The 19,972-nt window shown below is 39.6% G+C and overlaps 1 protein-coding gene across 9 annotated transcripts in view; it reads right to left on the bottom strand.

The window, feature by feature from the left end:
• Window positions 1-8,005: 8,005 nt before the first annotated feature.
• Window positions 8,006-19,972, bottom strand: part of PLAGL1 (PLAG1 like zinc finger 1) — a 44,457-nt gene continuing 32,490 nt past the window's right edge. For 8 of the 9 annotated variants that reach the window (XM_021540404.4, XM_085576670.1, XM_085576674.1 and 5 more), the window contains 6 exons: window positions 19,782-19,937; window positions 18,602-18,714; window positions 16,205-16,354; window positions 12,635-12,754; window positions 10,617-11,113; window positions 8,006-10,222 (listed from right to left, as the gene is read on the bottom strand). In XM_021540404.4, the coding sequence (XP_021396079.1) occupies window positions 8,947-10,222; window positions 10,617-11,113; window positions 12,635-12,754; window positions 16,205-16,354; window positions 18,602-18,714; window positions 19,782-19,937 (2,312 nt within the window). In that variant the 3' untranslated portion in view covers window positions 8,006-8,946. The remainder of the gene's footprint in view (window positions 10,223-10,616; window positions 11,114-12,634; window positions 12,755-16,204; window positions 16,355-18,601; window positions 18,715-19,781; window positions 19,938-19,972) is intronic. The other variant, XM_085576671.1, reaches the window with a different exon arrangement.

Genomic DNA, 19,972 nt, shown 5'->3' with positions numbered 1-19,972 from the left:
AGCCAACAGGGAATTCTTATGCCTCCCTGAGCAGGGACCTGCTTCCATTTCCCTGCTTTTAAGTCTCCTTCTTCAGCTTGATGGCAAGAGAGGCAGAGCTCCTCAGACTCCTGCTGATCTTCCATCCACTGCATTTCTCTCAGGGACAGAAGGGCGCAATTCTACAAGTGTGCTTCTCTTTTGCACTCTCTGGTACTTCTCAGCCTCCCCACTTCTCTTTAAGCTCTGCCAGAGCAGATCACTCACCTGTTCACAGTGCATGCAGGTGTCTTTCCCACTACCCTCCAGCACCTAACACCAGGCTCAGCCACTCCCTGCAGCCAGAGGCCTGGATATTTGCATGCTTCTTCAGGAGCTCTGCTCAGACTAGTTAATTGTGAGGTTGGGAATGGGTAGGACTAGGACAAAGATGATAAAATCTGCTTTTATTAATCCCCAGGATTTATTCCTGAAAGCAATTACTGTTTGTAGGGTTAATACCATAAGCATGCATTTTAGTGTTCCAAGTATTTTTCTGGAGGAAGGTTTTGTAGTTGTTTGTACTTTGGAAGCTGATGCGAATTCATCATGGACACCTGCTGGTGGGGCCAGGTGTTGAACTGCATCTTGAGTGTTCCAGAAAAACAGGGGAATTCTTCTCCTGGAGTGTATAAACTGCGACACAAGTTGTTCCTTTCTTTCTGTCAGACAATATTCAATGTCCATTATGCTCTCAAAGGTTTCCTGAGGCTCCACAACAGGGGGACATGGAGTGTTATGGAAAACAGGCTGTTGGCCATGCTGCAAACTCCACCAGACAGGCTTTGGTAAGCAAACCCAGTCACACTTGTCCTGTCCTGGAAGCAGCTGTGCTAAACTATAGTTCGTGGTCAGTGAAGGCCTATGTTAATATAAGAATTGAAATTCCAGGGAAACTGATAAATTCTTATAACAAAAAACACATGCTGAATATCATCTGGGAGTTGCCCATAACTGAATCTCTTTTTCTGATTAAAAAAGTGACAGAATAGGATACTACAAAAAACTTGGGACAAGAACTTCTTCAGGCTCTTCTGCAGTTATATTCCAGGGTAACAGCTGTAGAGAATCAGAAACCTGGCAGCTTTTTCAGTACATTGAGAAAGCTCTTCCTGTTCTTTAGGGCTCCCTGATGTTGGAAGGTTTGCTATTCCCTGGTGACTAGACACAAAGGGCAGAGCCCCTTGGTGGAATCAGAAAAGTAGAGCTAATCATCAGTGTCTTGAAGTGAGATTCCGTTTTGTTATACAAAAGAGAATAATATAAACAGTTCCTTTAGGAGAGTACTGCTGGTTTGGGTGATTTTGTTTATTTTCTTTTTTTTAAAGATGTTGAAAAATCTTATTACTCTTTCACCTATTTGGAGAAGGAAAAATGTCTTGCAAATGTGAGAGGGTGGACCTTTGGCCTGTTTCTTTCTAGCACTGCTTCAACAGCAATTTGGAGAGGGTCTATAAGCTCGTTGCTAGAGTTGAGTGAAGATTGTGCATCTTGTTTTACTAGGACAAGCAACCATTGACTGAGACAAAAACTCCAACATTAACACCTGCTGTGTTAGCACTTCTGGAGAGAGTACAAAAAGAGAAACATAAACCAGGCAAAGAGTTCATTAAGTCATATTTATGTATTTCATATAACAAACCATGAGGTATTTGAGGTGGGGCAGGCATTTTTAAAAGCAGATCCTAGGCTTTGGAATCTGTTTTGTAGAATTATAAAGTTTGACTTTTTTTGCTAGGCTTTTTTTTGCAAGTCCTGACATGAAATACTAAACTTATTTCTGCACAATACTTGCTATAAATGAGAAAGGACAAACATTTCCAAGCAGATGTTGCTGATAGTGAATGGCTTTCCTGGTCATTATCTTGATCCTTTGTGTGGACTCTATGCACAGAGATTTTCATTTGTGTCCTCAGAAGGGAACCAAATGTGTTTTTAGGTAGAGGTCCTCAAACAGAAATATCTATATAGACCTAAAATATAGAGTCTAGCTTTGAGGTTCTTTTTGCCCATAAAGAACTCCATAACCTTTACTCTTCAACTTTAAGATTTATTCTATCCTTTTTACCTTAAGTCCATTCAGATGAGGTACAAAGCTTTGTGTGTTTGTTCCAAATGCCCTTGTTGATTCAGCCTTAAAATTAACATCACCACTTCCCTAAAATAGTTCCCTTTAAGCAGGATACCACATAATATGTTTTCTGGGCCCCATTGCTACTGGTAACCATGACCTGTATCAGTTTGTGTTTAGAAGTTTTTTTAAAAGTTATTTTAAAGATTATTTGTAGTATAACCTGTGAATGATAATACACACTGCTGTTTGTATCAGTATCTTTGATCCCTACATTTCTAAGGTTTGAGAATTTATGTATATTATCATGTTTTATGGCAAGTAAATTTCAAAAATAATGATCTGCAGAGACCTCTTCAGAAACACTGAAGAAAACAGGAAAATCTATGGTTGTATTTGCTGTGAAAATTTCCTCAGGAAAGTTTCGGTAAGAAATTATTAATATTTTTTATTTCAATATTATGATGTAAAAAATAACTTGTTTGCTTTTTTATATAGAATATCCTGTTGCAGTGTTTGCAGTATGAGCTCCTTTGTATTAATTGAAATAATCAATTTCACTGAAATCTGTAGCACACCTCCTCAGGGCCCCGGTATAGGCTGAAAATACTAATTTTGTTGTTGAATGTTCTTTGATTTGGAACAGCCCCATCCCAAGCAGGCAGTGACTGTGCTCTGCTGTACCAGACATCTCGAGAGGATTTGCTGCTCGACAGTGCAAACCTCTCCAGCAGATCTTGTGCACTTACAGTGTGCTTCCATTGTCCAAGTGTGGAAGATGCCAGCATTGATTTCAGTAACAACTATGCCAAGATGACAGTGTCTCCTTAACATTTCATTTCCCAGACCATGATGTTTGGTGGTCCTGCTCCTCAGTCACTGGGGTTCCCATCTCTGAACATGCCAAGACGTGTCAGAGCAGCAAGAAGTCCTTCCAGCCCCTGTTTATATTGGTTGTGGTGCTGTTGCTCAAGAGGGTCAGATGGTCTTGCACCCCTCTGAAATATTTACAACTGCAGAACATGAGTCCTTAGCAGGAAATATGGCCCTGTAGCTGGCAAGGTATTTTGAGCCTGGGAGAGATGCTTGTGAGAGTCCTTGGAGCGTGGGATGAAAAGGAACATGCACAAAACAGTCAGTTGCATAGACTTACAGTCAGAGTTGCTGCAGGGTTCCTCTGTGTGCAGTTTTACTGTCCTTGGTTGCTGCTGGTCAGTGGCTGGATTCCTCAGCTGCAGTGAAGACTGCAATGGGCATGGGAGAATCCAGCCCACAGTGCCATTACCAGCTTTACCCACCTCCTTGACTTTGCCAGCTACAGGAAAACTGCTGTCAGTACCCAGTGCTGTCATCTGTGTTACCTGGGACTATGTTAACAGCACAGTAACTCCTGCGGTTATCACACAGGGTCTTGGAGACCACCAACATGGATTTATTAATACCATCACCATTCTCAAGGTTTAGCCACTGAATTCTGAAATCTGGGACTTGACACCTCCTTTCCCTAGGGATACTGCCTAGTCCAGGTATCACTGGGGTTGTAGTTGCAGCCAGTTTGCAGAGGCTTGGGACAGCCACTGCCCCCAACAGGTCCCTGGGACATTCATCCACAGTCACATCTGAAATAGAGGACAGTGGAACGGTGGAAAAGACTGCTCTAGGTGAGCTTGCAGGTGCTGGGTGTTGGCAACTGCTGCTGCATTCTGTAAAACTTGAGCTTTGCCAAGTGCTTTCTCACTTTGGGCAGGTGAGAAATCAGTTTCAGTGCTACCCATGACCATTTTTAAGCTGAGAAAGGAGGTGTGAGAAACTGGCTTTGAGTGGTACAAATGAATGGTCTCATCCTTAACATGCCTGGAAATGGTTTCCAGGATGAGCTGCTCCATCACCTTCCCATGAATACAGGTTTAATCTTCTTGGAGAAAATAAAGTAATATATAAAATCTCTTTTTATAATAAGAAATAACAAGTGTATGGCTTGTTGCTGCTTTTAGGTCACAAGCAGACAACAGAAGATAAGAGTGACTGGCTGGCAAGGATGTGTTAAGGCTTTCTGCTGACACATTATGGAAGATCTTAAGCAACCCAATTTTTCAGCACCACTTCACCCTGAAATGCTACAACTACCCAATAAAATAAGAAAACTGCAATTAATTGGCTCAGGTTTGGTTGGGTTTTTTCCTCTAGGCTACATATCTTATTATGCTATCCTGTTTAAAAAGTTGTGAAATTATTTGTATCCGTTGCCAAGATTTAATTAAATGATTGCCTAGTGGGTGGACATTACCAGCAGTTTATTCAACAGTTTTAAGAAAATGTAGGAAGATCCAGTACCACGTGATTTTCTTTTTCTTTCCCCTAATGCTTTGATATATTGAACAAGACAAGTGAACATTGTGGAACTTCATGTGAATATTTAACAGAATCTTCCAGTAAACAATAAATTAGAGTGATTGATATATGACAAATGGCCATGTATGCTGTGCATCTCTTCAAAGCACTTTGAGTTCAGACTAAGACCAAATCTCATTCTTGTATTAAACACATTAATTGCTTTTAAAAATTGATCAACAAAACAGAAATATAGAGGAATTGCCCTTCTTATTTTTTTTGGTCACTTGATCCACTCTCAGCCTTGGATCACCTTCCATAAACTTTCAGTGATGCGACAAGGTAGGGGTTTTTTAGCCCAAAAATTTTCAGTAAGGCTTTCAATTAAAATCCATAAGGAATTTTCTTACCTATTAAATGCTCAATAATAAATGAAGATGAAAATTAGTTGGACACAGCAATAATAAATATCGTATTTTAAACAGTTTAATTAAACTAGTTAGACTCTAGTTAATAATTATTAGATGGATACAGAAAGGATAACACTGAAGCAACTGTAACTCCTAGAACTAGAAAAAGCAGGCATGACAGTAGCCCCAGTATATTAAAGCAGTGCTGCTTATCCTTTCTTTCAGTCCAGGAGGAAGAGGGAAAAAACCCCAAACCCATTCCAAACTATAGTGTTCAATGTCACCACAGCTGCTTTCTTTAACAACCAAATAATTGAACCCTCAAATTTAGAGCAAGTTTTATGTATTTGTTGTTGTGCGTGTGTCCCCACTGTTTTCTGTCTGTGTATAGAAGTGTAGGATTTCCTTAGTTTCCAGTATCTTACAAAAATATATATATACCTATAAGGGCAGGAATGGTGTATTGAGGAAAAGCATTTTAAACATTCCACTAGAAATGAACCAATCATTAATATATGGAATGTATCACCCCAGTTCAGACTGGCTATGAAACACTCTCTGAAACTAACAGCAACCCATTGACTAAGAAAATGGAAAGTTCCAACAGGGGAAGTTGATAAATAAAACTGAAGGAAAAAGAAATTAGCTTGGTTTCTGATAGAGAAGGGGAATTTAGCAATAGGTCTATTTGTGTTTACATAGAGGATGCAGTCTTTTCTTCCATGTAGTGTAATTCTAGCTTCATGACATTATTTCAGCAGGTTCAGGTCTTTTATTCCTTCTTTCATAAAAAGAATACTTTTTTTATGAGGCCAAATGTTTACTAAATTTTGTTCTTTTACAGTATTATTTGATTATAGTAATTGTGTTTATTTATCACATAATGCTCTGCTTCTACAGGTTTTCAAGCAGAGTTCAGATAAAAGAGTGTTTTTATCTCTATTTGAATGTGAGGTAAAATATCCTAAGATATCCAAATCTCTTACCTGATATGCCATGGCCTATCCCACCTTCTCCATGGCAGTTCTCTGCCCTTGCATCCACTTCTCCCATTTGGAGGAGGAATGGGCTGTGCCAGAGAGGGAGGAGTGGTCAGTGCTTGGGCTGCTGCCTTCCTCCACGATACCCACAGTGGATGTGGGGCTGCCTCTCCCCACACTGGTGCTGTCACAGCCCTGCGTGAGCCAAAGGCAGTGCCACCAGAGAGGTGTCCTGCAGCTTGAGCCTCACCTGCTGAGGGCCTCTGAGAAATGTGCACAGAGGTCTCCCTAAAAACACTCAGAAAGTCCAGTCCCACTTATGGTATTAGATGACTTGGGGGCATCTCAAGTCTCTTGAGTTACGAGAATTTTAAACAAAACAATTTTTTTTGACAACATAACTTTTTAAAATAACTTGCCTTTTTTTGTCATGGGACCTCATCAGCTTCTCCTACATTTATGATGTCAAGAATCTGGAAAAAGAAAATTGAATGGGCTGATGGGTTTAAGCAGCATTGCACATTTAAGTTTTTTGCTTCTGTGCTCTACTTGCAGACACCATTGCTGTGTTTTTAAATGCTTCAAAAGTGGTTATTTTTATTTTAATGAGACAGCCTTTAATCTGTAGTTACATATGCATTGCTGAAAAATGCTTATCATCTTTCCATATTTTGGTAGAAGCTGAGATCAGGCAGCAGCACCTTTCTTGGCAGTCCAGAGCTCACGTACCTTGCTCCAGGGCTGAAAGAGCAGCTGGAAGAATGTGCTCAGTGTCTGCATAATGTTTTCTTGTTAACATCACATTCAAGGACAAGTATTTCAGTAATTACTGACACCTCTTCTAAAAGCACAAACCAAAATGACAAAATGTGTATGATCAGGCAGTGCTACAGATTTTTTTATAGCAAAGACTTTTTTGTTGTAGTTTAGTTTTTTTGGGTTTTCTACAAGTACATAAGCCTGCTTGAAGCCAAGTGAACACAATTTATGCAAACAAGGAAAAAAATACAGTTAAGTGAATATACACACACACACCTTTCCAAGTCCAGATGAAAATACAAGCCTAGCTGGAGAATGTGCATATAACACTGCAACCTTTTCCCACTCTGGAACTCATAATTTAAATAACTACTCACTAGACATGACTCTGCAGTACCTATTTGCCTTCTCCTGTTGCCATTACAGGACTTACTTTAAAATTCCTTTTGGTTTGTCTTATGCCAGAAATTTTTATAACAAAAAATACTCCTCAGCACTGCATCTAGAGAACGTGTTATTTCAGGAGCTACAATAAGACTATCCTTAATCCGAGTACCGATCAACTTGTAAGAATATTTAATTACATTGTACAACTACAATGAAATATAGCTCACTAACAGCAAAACAGCAATAATTTTAAAATTATTTTTTATTTGAAGCTCTCCAGAAATATTTCTGTGATTAATGAGGGAGAGGAGAATATGCTTGCTCCATGTTATATTACTTATGGCTATTAGGTACTATGAACTCTTTTTGGATTTAATAGAAGAGTAGCTCTTGGGATTTGAGAATTTACTCAGATTCAGAAATTCTGTGTCTGTTTTAGATGAAACAAAATCCATTAGTAACTGAGCCACCCACTAAAACCTTGATTGTTATTTGTAATTATGAGTTAGGCAACAAACTAAATTGTGAAGAGTTTGTTTCTTTGTTTAGTAATGTCATCTACTGGAAAATGTGATCTTAACAATTTCTGCTTGTTCATACATCAGGTGATAGGACCGTCACACCAACACACTGTCCACAGGAACTGTTCGTGGACAATTCACCCCAGGAAAAGAAAAGAAGTCCCCATGGTTCTAGTCTGCAAGAAACGAAGGCTGAAGTCCAGCTGCAGCACTTCCAATGTTTCTGAGCAGAACTCCCATGAGTAAAATGGCCTCAACCATTATCAGACCCGCTAATTTCAGTTGGCATGTGTAAGGCAGGTTCAGAACCTGGTTCTGAACTGAGCCCAGTGTTAGCTCACCACCCACAGCCCCTCTGTGCATGGATCTGCCCTTGGCTCCACAGAGGCTCCTCCTGGGCGCAAGCTGCCCTGGGCCAGGGTTGGATTTCTGTGAAAGCCCATTTTCAGATGGTTACAATTATTAATCATTTCCCAGACTAAACAATGGCCATTTTTATCAACAAAAGGTGAATAAAGGCCCCTTAGGTAGGATGCATTATTTTTTATTAAGTGTTGAATTAATAAAGCTGTTGACCCAACAGGATAACATAAGCTTAAATTTAAGCAAATGCTCAAGTGCTTAACTAGAAAGAGAGAGAGAGAAGTGTCTGATGTCTTGACAGATCCAGCTCCAAACGAAAATTAATGTTTTGTTCTAACTTGAGACAATTCACTTCCCATTCTGAAAACTGCATGTATCCAAGACAGCAGGTCTTACACAGTCGTTAAGAAGTGGTAGTTATTTCCAGCTCTAGGAAAAAGACACACAGCTGAACTGCCTGCCAGAAAGCAAAATCTAGTTTAACATAATCATAATAGTGATGATCTTCATTGAAGAAAGTGAAACAAGGACATAAGGTTTACTCTTGGAATGATTCTGATTTAAATTAAGGATTAATAAAGTTCATTAATTAAGTGCTTAACAGAAATCTAACTGATGCTGATAAATCATTTGTTACATTTGCCATGTGTACAAATTTGCTGTGATTTATGGCTCACTAACTTGATTTCTTTGTGATTTCCCCCCACTTCCCATTCACCCTAACCATATTTTTCCTATTGCAGTAGCCATAGTTTTATTGTGCCTGTTGTCACACTTTGCTGTCACTGAAGATATTTATTCAATTGTTTGCATGAAAAGAAAAAAAAATATAGAGGGAGCTGAGGGAAATATGTTAGTTCTACTGCTGTCATATGCTAAAAAACTAATAGTATGAAAAATAGAATTTCTTGTTTATTAACATCCTGAATTTAACTACCATGTTCATAATGTGCTTTGAAAACATCTGGGGCAGTTTTTCTTCAAAACAAAACAAAACAAAAACACCCCAGTCCAAACAGATTTTAGTAAGAAGCACAGTCTTAAAAAAAAAAAACAAACAAAGAAAAAAAAAAAACAAAGGGAAAAAAACCCACACAGGAGGGTGGTTACTTGAAGGCATGGTGAAAGTGAGGCAATGTTACAGAATTTGTAGTGGATGGAAAGGAGCGAGGAAGATGATGCAGCTGGTTTATGGCCATCCCACCAGTTGCTAGCTGAAAACCTTGCTGTTGGCCAAGGCCATTCAGCCTGTGTGATGGCTCCTCTGAGCCAAACGCCATTGTGATGTCCCCAGTAGTGTTCTGGTTGTCACCTGGTGGGAGCTGCCAGAAACCCATCACATGAGTGAGATCCATGAAAGGCAGGCTTGCAGTTTCAGCTGCTGCCTCTGTCTCTTTGTGCACTGGGTACTTGTTAGTATCCCCTACGGGCCCTGAGGAAGCTTCTTCTATACTGATTTTGTGGAGAGACTGAGGTTCTGGTAACAGCAGGTCCTCGAGAAGATGCACATTGTAACCTTTAACATCCACTTTTATCGGTAGATTCTTGAGGGATCCTGCGGCAAACGAGGTAGAACTAAGGTCATATTTGTTAGGCTGATGAAGGTTCAGGTTGATAGGGACAGCTGCTGAACATGGTGTGGGAGGGACAGCTGGGAGGCTGTCTGCACAGCCCATCCTTTGCAAGTGAGGAGAAGACTCAAGAGGAAGAGCAGTTTGTAAGCTTGACTGGGAATGAAGATGTGAACAGTTGTATTCCTCTGTTTCTGAACTATTCACAATCCCATTTGGCACAGGGACCCTTTCAGGAAGAGGGGACAGCATGTTGGCATCTTCCTTCAGTCTGTATGAAAAGAGCTGGTCAAGGAGACCCACTGAGTCACCATTCTGCAACCTGCTCTTCAGCAGTTCCTGCGGATGAGTCTTCCTAGTATGGCGTGTCAAGTGGTCCTTCCGCCCAAACCTTTGGGCACAGAACTGGCACAGGAAGTCTTTGCAGCCTGTGTGAACCACCATGTGACGTCGCACATCTTTACGGGTATAGAAGTGACGCTCACAGTGGTCACACTTATGCTTCTTTTCCTTCATGTTGCCAGTCGGCTTCCCTGCATGACTTTTGAGGTGTTCCAACAGAACCTCAGTACCACCAAACTCTTGGGCACACACCCTGCAGGTGAGGTCCCCGCTGGTGGCAGCATGAAGAGCCAAGTGTCTCTTATAGCCTAGCTTGGTGTTGTACTTCTTGCCACACTCTTCACACTTGAAGGCCATCTTGTTGGGGTCATGAGTCTGAAGGTGATTCTTTAGATGGTCTTTCCTGTGAAAGGTCTTTTCACAGTAGCCACACTGGTGAGATTTCTGTGGAGAATGAGTGGCCGAGTGCCTAAGAGAAAAAAAAAAACAAAACACAGACACAAAAAAAGTTATTTATGTTCACATTTATTCTAGTACATTAACTCTTGCAGCCTCAACTTGAAAACACACTAATTCTCGAAGGGAGGCATTCTCACAAATACTCAGGTTATTAGTAAAAGCCTAAATTTTGTGGGGGGGAGGAAGCTGTTAATCAAAAAGCGTAGAGTAGCTTAAAACTGCTCAACATCATCCTTTTGAGTAGCCACCATAATTAAAGGAGACTAGTTTTTTCCAATTCTATCAAAAACAGTAATAATAAAAATTGGACCTCAGGGATTAACTGTCACTAGAACATCCCAAAGGAAAAAGATGTCTTTCCTCCCCCAACCCCCAGCAGAAAATGAATGCCTTCAGAGGTGTACCTGAGCAGTTTATATTTGGAAATGAAGGCTTTTGTGCATCCGTGCTGTGAACACTTGTAGGGACGCTCCCCTTTGTGCACATAAGTGTGGACCGTGAGCTTGTCAATGGAATCAAATATCTTCCCACAGAGTCGGCAGGGATAACTATCTGGCTGCTTCACTTCTTTTCCCTTCAGCAGTGAAGACCGACCATTTCTCCATTTAGGTATAAACCTTACGAGAGCACCACAAGTGCTTCCTGAGCTGGCACAGCTGAACTTTGCAGCAGAGGAACAGGAAATGGTCCCAAAGCATTGAGTAATGCTTTTGCCTAATGACGCCCCTCTCAGTTTCCCTTTGAGTTTGTTTTTTGCTTTTACAGGTCCCAATTTATTTGGTGGTCTGAACCTTGTAGGAAGCACTCGTTCTTTATGGATACACTGGTGAGATTCCAGCAGAGCAAAAGTTGCAAAAGTGCTTCCACAGCTGGAACATATCCAAGGGTCTACGGGCTCTTTCTGCAATGAGAACAGAGACAGGTCTTTCTTACTAAACATTCTAAGGAAGGGTCATATTCTTCTCACGCATCTTCTCTGCTTTTCTAAGACTCATCATTGTCTCTGGTTATATTTACTTCCATGTGCTACCACCTAGGTGTTCAACTGGCAATAGATTCTCTCTAGGAGTAAAAACTCAAAGGAAAAGTAAAGTTGGCTAAATACTGGTTTATATTTTTTTGTTTAGCATTTACTGTAACAGTTCTGAGTCCTACACATTTGTTTATCTGTGCTTACTGAATTTCAAAGTCTCTACATTGGTTGCATTTATGAAATAAACAGTTGTAAATTGTACTTTATCCTTGGACTGACATAGTTTATCTGCTATTCCAACCACACAAATATGGGATGGATTTCTGTATAAAAACATAGTTTAGTCATACAGATTTCTTTGTGTCTTGGGATGACTCTGTGCTTTACCACACAGCAATGATCAATGGCTCCAGGAGAGACTTCCTCACTTAGCTTGACATTTGGCATTAGACTTCCATTGACTGGATAAGAAACACCTTAGGTTTAGGGATCTCAACCCTATCCTGGCTTAAAACAATTTTTTTTTTTAGACAATGTATTATTTGGAAGTATTACTTCTGTGGAAATAAGAGCTCTACTAGATTCAGTTGAATTCACTTTAAATACTAATATTATAAAAAATCTGATGAAAAACAATTTCCAAAAGTCTCCAATCACTGATGAAATGTACTTCCAATTAATGCATGGCCATGTACTTCCTCAACTTCATCTACCTTTTATGTATGCTTCTGATAAACTGTTCTTCTTTTCCCTTGCTCTTGGGCTAGTTTGCTCATGGTGAGGCTGTATCCAATCCATCTTTATTTCCAAACTCAGCCCTCCTCTCTGCTAAGACTGGTGTCCGATGTTGTGGCTCTCCCTCACCTTCCTTCTGGGGAATATTCTGAAGGCCTCACAAGCCTTCTTGGAACATGAATTCCTTGTTCATTTGTATTCCTGGTTCATTTGTTTCAATCTATTCTTTCTAGATTAAGTATTGATTTTCACAGCCATGTTTTCAACACTTAACAAACTTTTCCTATCAGTTTAAGGATTTCTGCTATGATACAGAGGGAAGGTATTTGAATTAAAACAGAAGGGTTACTGAACAGGAAAGACTGAAATAATTAGTGGGTACTCCAGCCAATCAGTCAGAGCAAAAGAAGGGGAAATGGTGAAAAAAGTTAGAGGCTGGACAACTTGGTTATCCAAAAATTAGTGCCCATCTTAAGTCCTTCCAACACATCAAGTAGTGCCTCCTACTTCTGACTATATCTGATGGCTCCACTGCATTACAAACACAGGACAGGAAGGACAGTCTTTCTGTGAGTAGCTGTTTGGCTAAAATTGGTAAAAGTACCCTGTGGCCTACATTTGCATTACTAGAGTTATATTAACAGAGAAAACATGTAAAAACCCCATAATTTACTATGTCTAGTCATGGCTTCAATGCAGAGTAAGGGTACTTACTGCTACTGGAGGCAAAGGAGAGACATCTGATTCTTCTTTAATGAAGACTGCAGAAGCTTCCATAAATTTGGCATAATCGGCAGCATACCATACTTTCAATTCTGTGTGGGGTTCAATTGGCTGTGAACGGAAAAAACCAGCACATGTTTACTTGTGTCAATTTTCCTAAACCAAACAATAAGAAAGATAGGAGGGGCAGGGGTGTGCAGTGTTTTGTCCTTACCCAAACTGCATTTTTTGACCGTGTTTAAATTATTGGTAACTTAGTTTCAAGATTCAAGAACCTTTTGAGCATTGCTGCCCACTAGGGCTTGACACTTTCTGTTTCTAAAAGTGGAATTGTGTATGCACAGAGATTTGGGGTGGGGGGGCCCAGTAGCAGGAGGGATGCCTCAGTCCTCATAACCTTTGCTCAGTGAGATATATTTGTCTGTGATGTTCAGACATCCAGCAGTGTTTCCAAGCAATATCCCATGCCCATTCCTTGATGTCTGGAAGCCCACTGGACACAACACTTAACTATAGGGTACAGGCAAAGGAAAAATGCGTTGTGAATGCACAAGATCCTGGATGCCTCCTGGATATGTCACACTGAACATGGGTGCAGAGCTGATCAATATGTGGACTGCAAGGCAAATTGGCACCTTCCATGGGCTGGCTCTAATGCTGTGAGTGTGCTTTATTGCAACTCTGTCCTCTTTCCACTGAAGCCTGCCCCCACACGATTAAGGGAGCCCATAATCTGCAGTCTCCCATCCAGTCATGCTTGTCCAAATCTCTCATTGGACTGGACTATGACCTCTTCAACACATACTTTCAGTCAATAATACAGCAAATAGAAAAAGAGAGGTGTGATCACACTCACTGGCTAAAGATCTATTAGTTCTTTAAATGCAAAAGAGAAAACTAAACTTTGGGGTCATAATTTACATGACTCCCTGACCCTGTACACCATTATCTTCATCTATAATAAAAATCAATATTGTTGCAACAGGGGTAGAGCCAAACTGCACTGTACTTGTAGTTTTAGTTTTACTAAGATAAACTCAAGTCATCAAAAAAAAAAAAAAAAACAACAAAACACATAAAACCAAAACACAACCAAACAAACTAGCCCAGAAAGAGAGCAGATGAGTCTTATTCCAGAAAATGTGACATCATAAAATCCCCTCACTTTGTAATATTGGTGTGGGATAAGCATGGTAAGGAAAAGACAATGTAGATTGTGAATGCAGACAGGTGAAGGGTTAATTGTGGGTTTAATGCTGAAAACTGAATTTTGAACTGCCAAGCACAAGCCTGCCTGCTAACTACAACCAGTATGGGTTGGGTGTACATTTTGATAACACCTGGCCTAAATAGAAATGGTCTGTCCTGAATTCTCCACTCAATCAAGGACATGAGGACGAGTCATTAACTAGGAGGCTCATTATGCATTGTGAAACAAATGTTTAAGGACATCTGGGAGCTTGGCCTGTGACAGCTGAGATGGGTACCCACAAAAAAAAAGCACAGTGTGACACTGTCACAACTTCTGCCCAACATTCCTAGACCAGCAGCCACCTCCTTTATGGGAGGCTGAGAGCTGGTCAATGTGACTTTGAGGGGAGAACAAGTGCATCAGTGTGTGAAACAGTCAAGTAATTCAAAAGCTCTAATCTCAGTAAAACTGACATTAAATATCAGTATCCAAATCCACTACAAGTTGTCTTTACTCTGTGCCACCAGTGACAATAAGAGAACTGCAGCACACACATGAAACTCTCCTGGGATCAGACCAGCAGCAACCGTGGATGATTTTATTTCCTCAAAATTCTATACCATTTTAAAGCACTTATTTCTAAGGATTGCAGCCATTAGGTCAGAAAGTCAGCTAATGGTGGTGTCAGGATGCCACTTACATGTCTGCTTTAGTAGCTGAAGATTCATGTCACTGAAATCCCATTTCTTTGCAAAAATAGTGGGGAAAGGACTCAATCCTATTCCCATCTTAATACACTTTATTAAAAATGACTTGAGAAAGAATCTTCAGAATCAGCCTTAAGCCAGCCTCACAGCATGACCAGCAGGGTGTGCCTAAGTGTAGCACAAGGCCATCACATTCATTGACCAGGACAAAATCTGCAGGATGCCACAGCACCCTGAATGATACTGGGACTTGGGAGAAACAAAACCCAAGTAATGCCCTATGACAGCACAGCAAAGGTTCCAAGACACATGCATCATCCTAAGACACTCTGTGTCAGTGTATAGGATGCAACTCTCCATTAATGCCAGTATGTAGAGTTGTGCTGAAGTCAGCAGAGAGCTGGTTCAATAGAATTTAAAGCATACTGGAAATTTTAAGTTACCAGTTTATAACAACTACTTCTTGGAAAAGTTCATGCTTCCCAAAAACAGTATTAGTAATCCTGTCAATTTTACAAGCATATCATGCATTTCCAATCAAGTTGAAATCTCAAATTATATACACTGTGTGAGAATCTCAAACATAGTCTAAATATGTCTCAGAGTAGCATATACTATTTCACTTTTTTCTTTTTTTTCTTAATAATTATGTAGATATTAATCCCCAAATCAACTATACTCCATACTGTTATAAAAGACTTTAACGGTATGAAACGTTATCCTCTCATCACCAATATACAGTAAATATTTTTCTCACTGTGCAGGTGGAGAAACAAAAATGGGGGAAAAATGTAAATACTTCTATGCCACAGAAATATGTGCCAATCTTGGATATGAAACTGAAATGCTGGATTTTAATTCATAGTAACTACTTTCACTAATATTATTTTTTTTTAAATTTTAATGTAGCTCACAATGAAATACAAGCATTATGTTCAACAGATAGATTTCTGTTTCCCAAGTGTGCAAAAGAGTTATTTCTGATTAAAACCAACTCTGCCTAAGAAAATGGCCTAAACAATAAAAACCAAGACTGTATGTTCTAGTTTCATTTATAAACATAGAGTACCTTGTTCTCTCTCTTCAGACAAAGATGCAGTTCAGAGTCTCTAACATAAACTGATAATTTCATGGCAACATTGCAGTATTCTAAGTTTTGCAGTTAAGTCTTCAGATTTAAAGAGCATGGAAAATTGTACATGAAGATTCACTCAACACCCTGTTGCTGAGCACAGGGTAATGTGCTCAGAAAACGATATGTGTCCAGAAGAGTAATAAAAGAAAGGAATTTGTTATTTCCAGAATGAAGTACTGTTGAATCTAATAATGCCAAATAATCTCACCATGTAACTACCTGGCATTAAACAGTGTTCAGTTTAAACACTATCATCGTGAATGATTTTTATCTTCCCTCAGCTCAGTTTCTTCACTACCCAGCTACTACCTCACTACTACTAATAGCAAGTACACAACACCTTTTCCTGACCAGCCCCATACACTTCTTGCTTTACTACAGATTAAATTACATTAAAGGTGCTATGTATATAATGATCCAGTTAACAGAATATAATCAATCTGTTATTGTAAAAGGGCTAGTCTTTCAGAACCTTTGTCTACAAATTTCCTTTTGGATAACAGGTGGAGCAATGTAGGTTTAACTACCTTAACTGTTGTGAAGTAAACTTCTCCGCAGTGCTGATAAGCCACAAGGGTCTGTTCTTCTTGGTTCCGGGCTAGCCGGACAAACATCATCCAGTTTCCACAGTCCTCATTGGGAGTGTCCAGAAAGTACTTCCCTCCATCTTTCAATACCTGAAACAAAGTGGGGAGAAAAAAATATGATAAAACCAAGTTTTGTATAGAGGCACATTAGTTTTCTTCAATTTGCAATCACAGCTATCAGTTGTCTATCTTGTCTTGGTCATATGCCCTTTGAAATCATGATTGTTTTGAAATAGATCACTCTTAATAAACACCAAAAAGTGCAAAAGAAAGTGAAGAATGAATACCTGATGAGCACCCCACTACTAAAATAACTGTAGGTCTTTGTACGTTTTCCCATTTATAGTTCATCATTTTTATGTTATATAAAGATAATATTATAAGAACTAAGTGCAGGCAAGTAGAAAGATAAGCTTTATGCTTAATCTACTTCCTGAGCACTTGATAATCTCAGGCTTCAGTGCTACCACATTTTGCATGGAACAATTGTATAGCTTGTGTTAATAAGTCCAGAGAGGTAACAAACAACGTAATGGCATTTTAACAGTCTTCTCTTTTTTCTCTTAACAATGCAAAAGTAAATACAAATGAACAGTTGTGCCAGAAAGATATTTTTTCTTTTTTCCTTTAATTCATTCTTCCTAGATTCCCCTCCAAGAGAATGCCCCTATGAGGCAAAAACTACTGACCTCAAACAAGACAGTTACTTTTCTGCAAGTTTCTCGAACATGGACAGACAAAACTGCACAACTGATACCAGCACAGCTTATATTTGTTCTACCAACCACATAACTGAGCAAGTAACTGCAAAAAAAAATGTTGCATTTTCATTGCTTCTGGGAACGATTTTATCTAACTTCATCATGTTTCCGATGAAAGCACCTGCCTGTTGGACAAGTTTGGTCACATACTCATGCTAGGGAGAAGTCAAGGCAGCTACTGCTGTCACGTAGGAAATCTGGGACTCTAATCTCCTCTTCTGAAGAAACAGTCCATTCATCAGCCAGAGCTGTGCTTATCACTGTATACTTTTAAGCAAATGGTGCTGACTGATAGAGGATAGGGTGTGGTTTACAATGGCTTGGTGAAGAGGAAGGAACTGGGTGCTTAGCTCATCCATCCATTGTTAGAGAAGTACATTTTCTGCATTTTTGATAGTGTCTAATCAAAAGACTGAAGATATTTAGTTACAGAGAGGAACAAACCTTTTCTGGTGTCCACATGCTGTGAAAATCCATTAGAAGGCTAGTGTTATTTTCCTGGCAGATGATTCCTGTGATTTCCATGTGCAAATCAGGTCTATAGCAACTACTGAAGCTATTACTACTTTAAAGCTTTCAAACTCAAGTTCAGAAGTATTTCCACACAACACAGTGTTTTCCAGTCCCAGGCTTCTGGAGAAAGCTCAAATGAAGACACTGAGTGTGTCACAGGACAGCTGCTGCTGCTGTCTCTCTGTTTGGGACTGAGAGGGCCTGATAGGAAATGCAAACTCTGGAGGAACCATGAGCTGTTGGGAAGTCCTGACAGAGGCTGTGGCTTGACCATGGATTCTCTGTATGACACAGAGCTTTGCTCAGCCACGATCCTGACAGCAAAATGCAATGACTGGTGCCCAGAGGATTGTGATTAACTGCAACTCCCAAGAATTCCTGTGGGAAAGGATGTCAATGCAGATTTGTCTAAGCTGGGCTAGTCCTGAGAGGCAACAATTTTTTGCTGGATAAAGAACAAATAATAGTGTCATGGTCCAGGTGAAACAGTCAGTACCTATGTGTGCAGCAACAGAAGGTACCAGCCCTAAATAACAATCTGATTAAATAAACTGAGGTAGCGCACTGTGTATCAAAGTCTATATATAAATTAGCAATTATTAATTAATAACAATAACATTTAAAATTAATTAAGAAGTTCTTCCCTATCTGTTTCTCCCTACTAAGCCAGTGCCTTAGTGTATATTTCTGTTGCTCTCACTAACTCAGTGCAAAAACTCAAACCTCCCAGCGGTATGATGCAAAGCACAAATCCTTTTGTGTTACCTGGGAAGAAAGTTCAGTAGCCATGTTCCCAGAAAAGATTATCAAGAGCTATCAGACTGATAGGCCTAACACCCTGGAAATGGTAAAACTAGAAAGCAGGAAACCAAACTTCTAGAAAACACAGTATACAGGAACATTTGGGTATTTCAGTTTATGCTGTACTGCCTAATAATACTTACACATCAAAAGTACAAATAATGAACTAGATCAGATGGCAAATTGACTGATTAAAATACATAAATAAGTATGAGCTGCTAAAGACACATATACACTCCACAGAAAGGCAGTGGACTTTTACCTGCAGGACTAGTCTGCTCTCATCATAGCAGGTCAGTTTTGTAGACAGTTGACCAACATAAGGGCCAAATTGTGTTCTCTTCTGTATTACTTTCTTTGCAAATACACCAAGGACTGTGAAGAAAACAAAGAGAAGTCTAATATTAGTACAGACATCACAAACTATTTCTTGTATGCTTACAGTTGTGAAAATGGAGATAAACAAAATTGTGCAGAACACATGGATTCTTTTTCTAGACAAATAAGCCCATTAAATAATTCTAAGGTGAAGAATCTAAAAAGGGTGTAAATAGGTACTGTTTTTGTTTTTTTTTTTTTAATGGGAACTACATTGAATAAAAAAGTACCAAAAATCCATGACTGGATGTTAAACTGAGTATGCAACACAAACATGTTGGTACTACTCAATCTACAAACTGATGTCATCGTAGTCCTCTGCCTTTTGGCATAATTTGGGTGGTTGTTATCTCCCAATAAGAGTGGAGAGAATCTATAAAAATACAGTATTAGCCTTCTTAATCATTCCAGTTATTCCACTGCCAGATCAATGGAGTAATAGGCATCTTGTAATTCTCTGTCTGAAGCAATTTAGGCAGGACTAATTTTATACAGGTAGCTGTGGAAAATTTGCACACTAAGAACATCATTCCTTTGTTCATGTTTGGGCATTCAAATTGCTTTGCTTTCACAAGGAAACAGCAGTCTTTCTATAATACGAACTGAAAACGCTGCAAAAGTTAAATTACCCCACTGTGATCTTCTGACTTTGCAGGGGGTGGATAAGGGATGTCATTTACCATTTTGTTTCTGACCTTTCATTGAATACTCTTTCCTGTTTTGCATGCTTGGGGAAAAGACAAAAACAGTAGTAGTGCATGGTTGTTTTTATTAGATACAAATTCAACATTCATTAAACTTGGATTGACTGAACAGAGCTAACTGGTTGTTCACAGCTAAATGTCACACCAGCTCTGGCTAATGTCCTGCCATCAGTTTATGCGTCTACTACCAGAAGTCAGTCATTAAAAACAGTAGCTGACTTTGAGCTTTAGCTGTGCCCTGCTGAAAGCAGTCTTCATAATGGTAATGCCCAATGATTATGCCTTGAGTTACTCATGAAAACAGGCCAGTGTTTTTGTCTCCTTCTTCTCAAATGTGGGAAAAAGAGCTAAAATACTTACTCTGCTGGTTTCCAGCTCTCAGCTCCAACACTCGCAAAGTGAGGTAGTGAGGTAGGGTGAGGCGGGCTCGGCTGGGAATAACCCTATCTTTAGCCCTGATGAGTGGTCCGTGGAGTTTGCATTCTCCTATAAGGCTTTTACCGCAATCCTCACACCCTACAAATCCAGAAAAGGGAACCTGTTACTAAAAA

Source organism: Lonchura striata, chromosome 3 (assembly GCF_050655825.1).
Source record: "Lonchura striata isolate lonStrDom1 chromosome 3, ASM5065582v1, whole genome shotgun sequence".
In the NCBI taxonomy this organism is placed as follows: Eukaryota; Metazoa; Chordata; class Aves; order Passeriformes; family Estrildidae; genus Lonchura; species Lonchura striata.
Note: the sequence above shows the minus strand (reverse complement) of the source record. Positions and strands in the feature narration are given on the sequence as shown.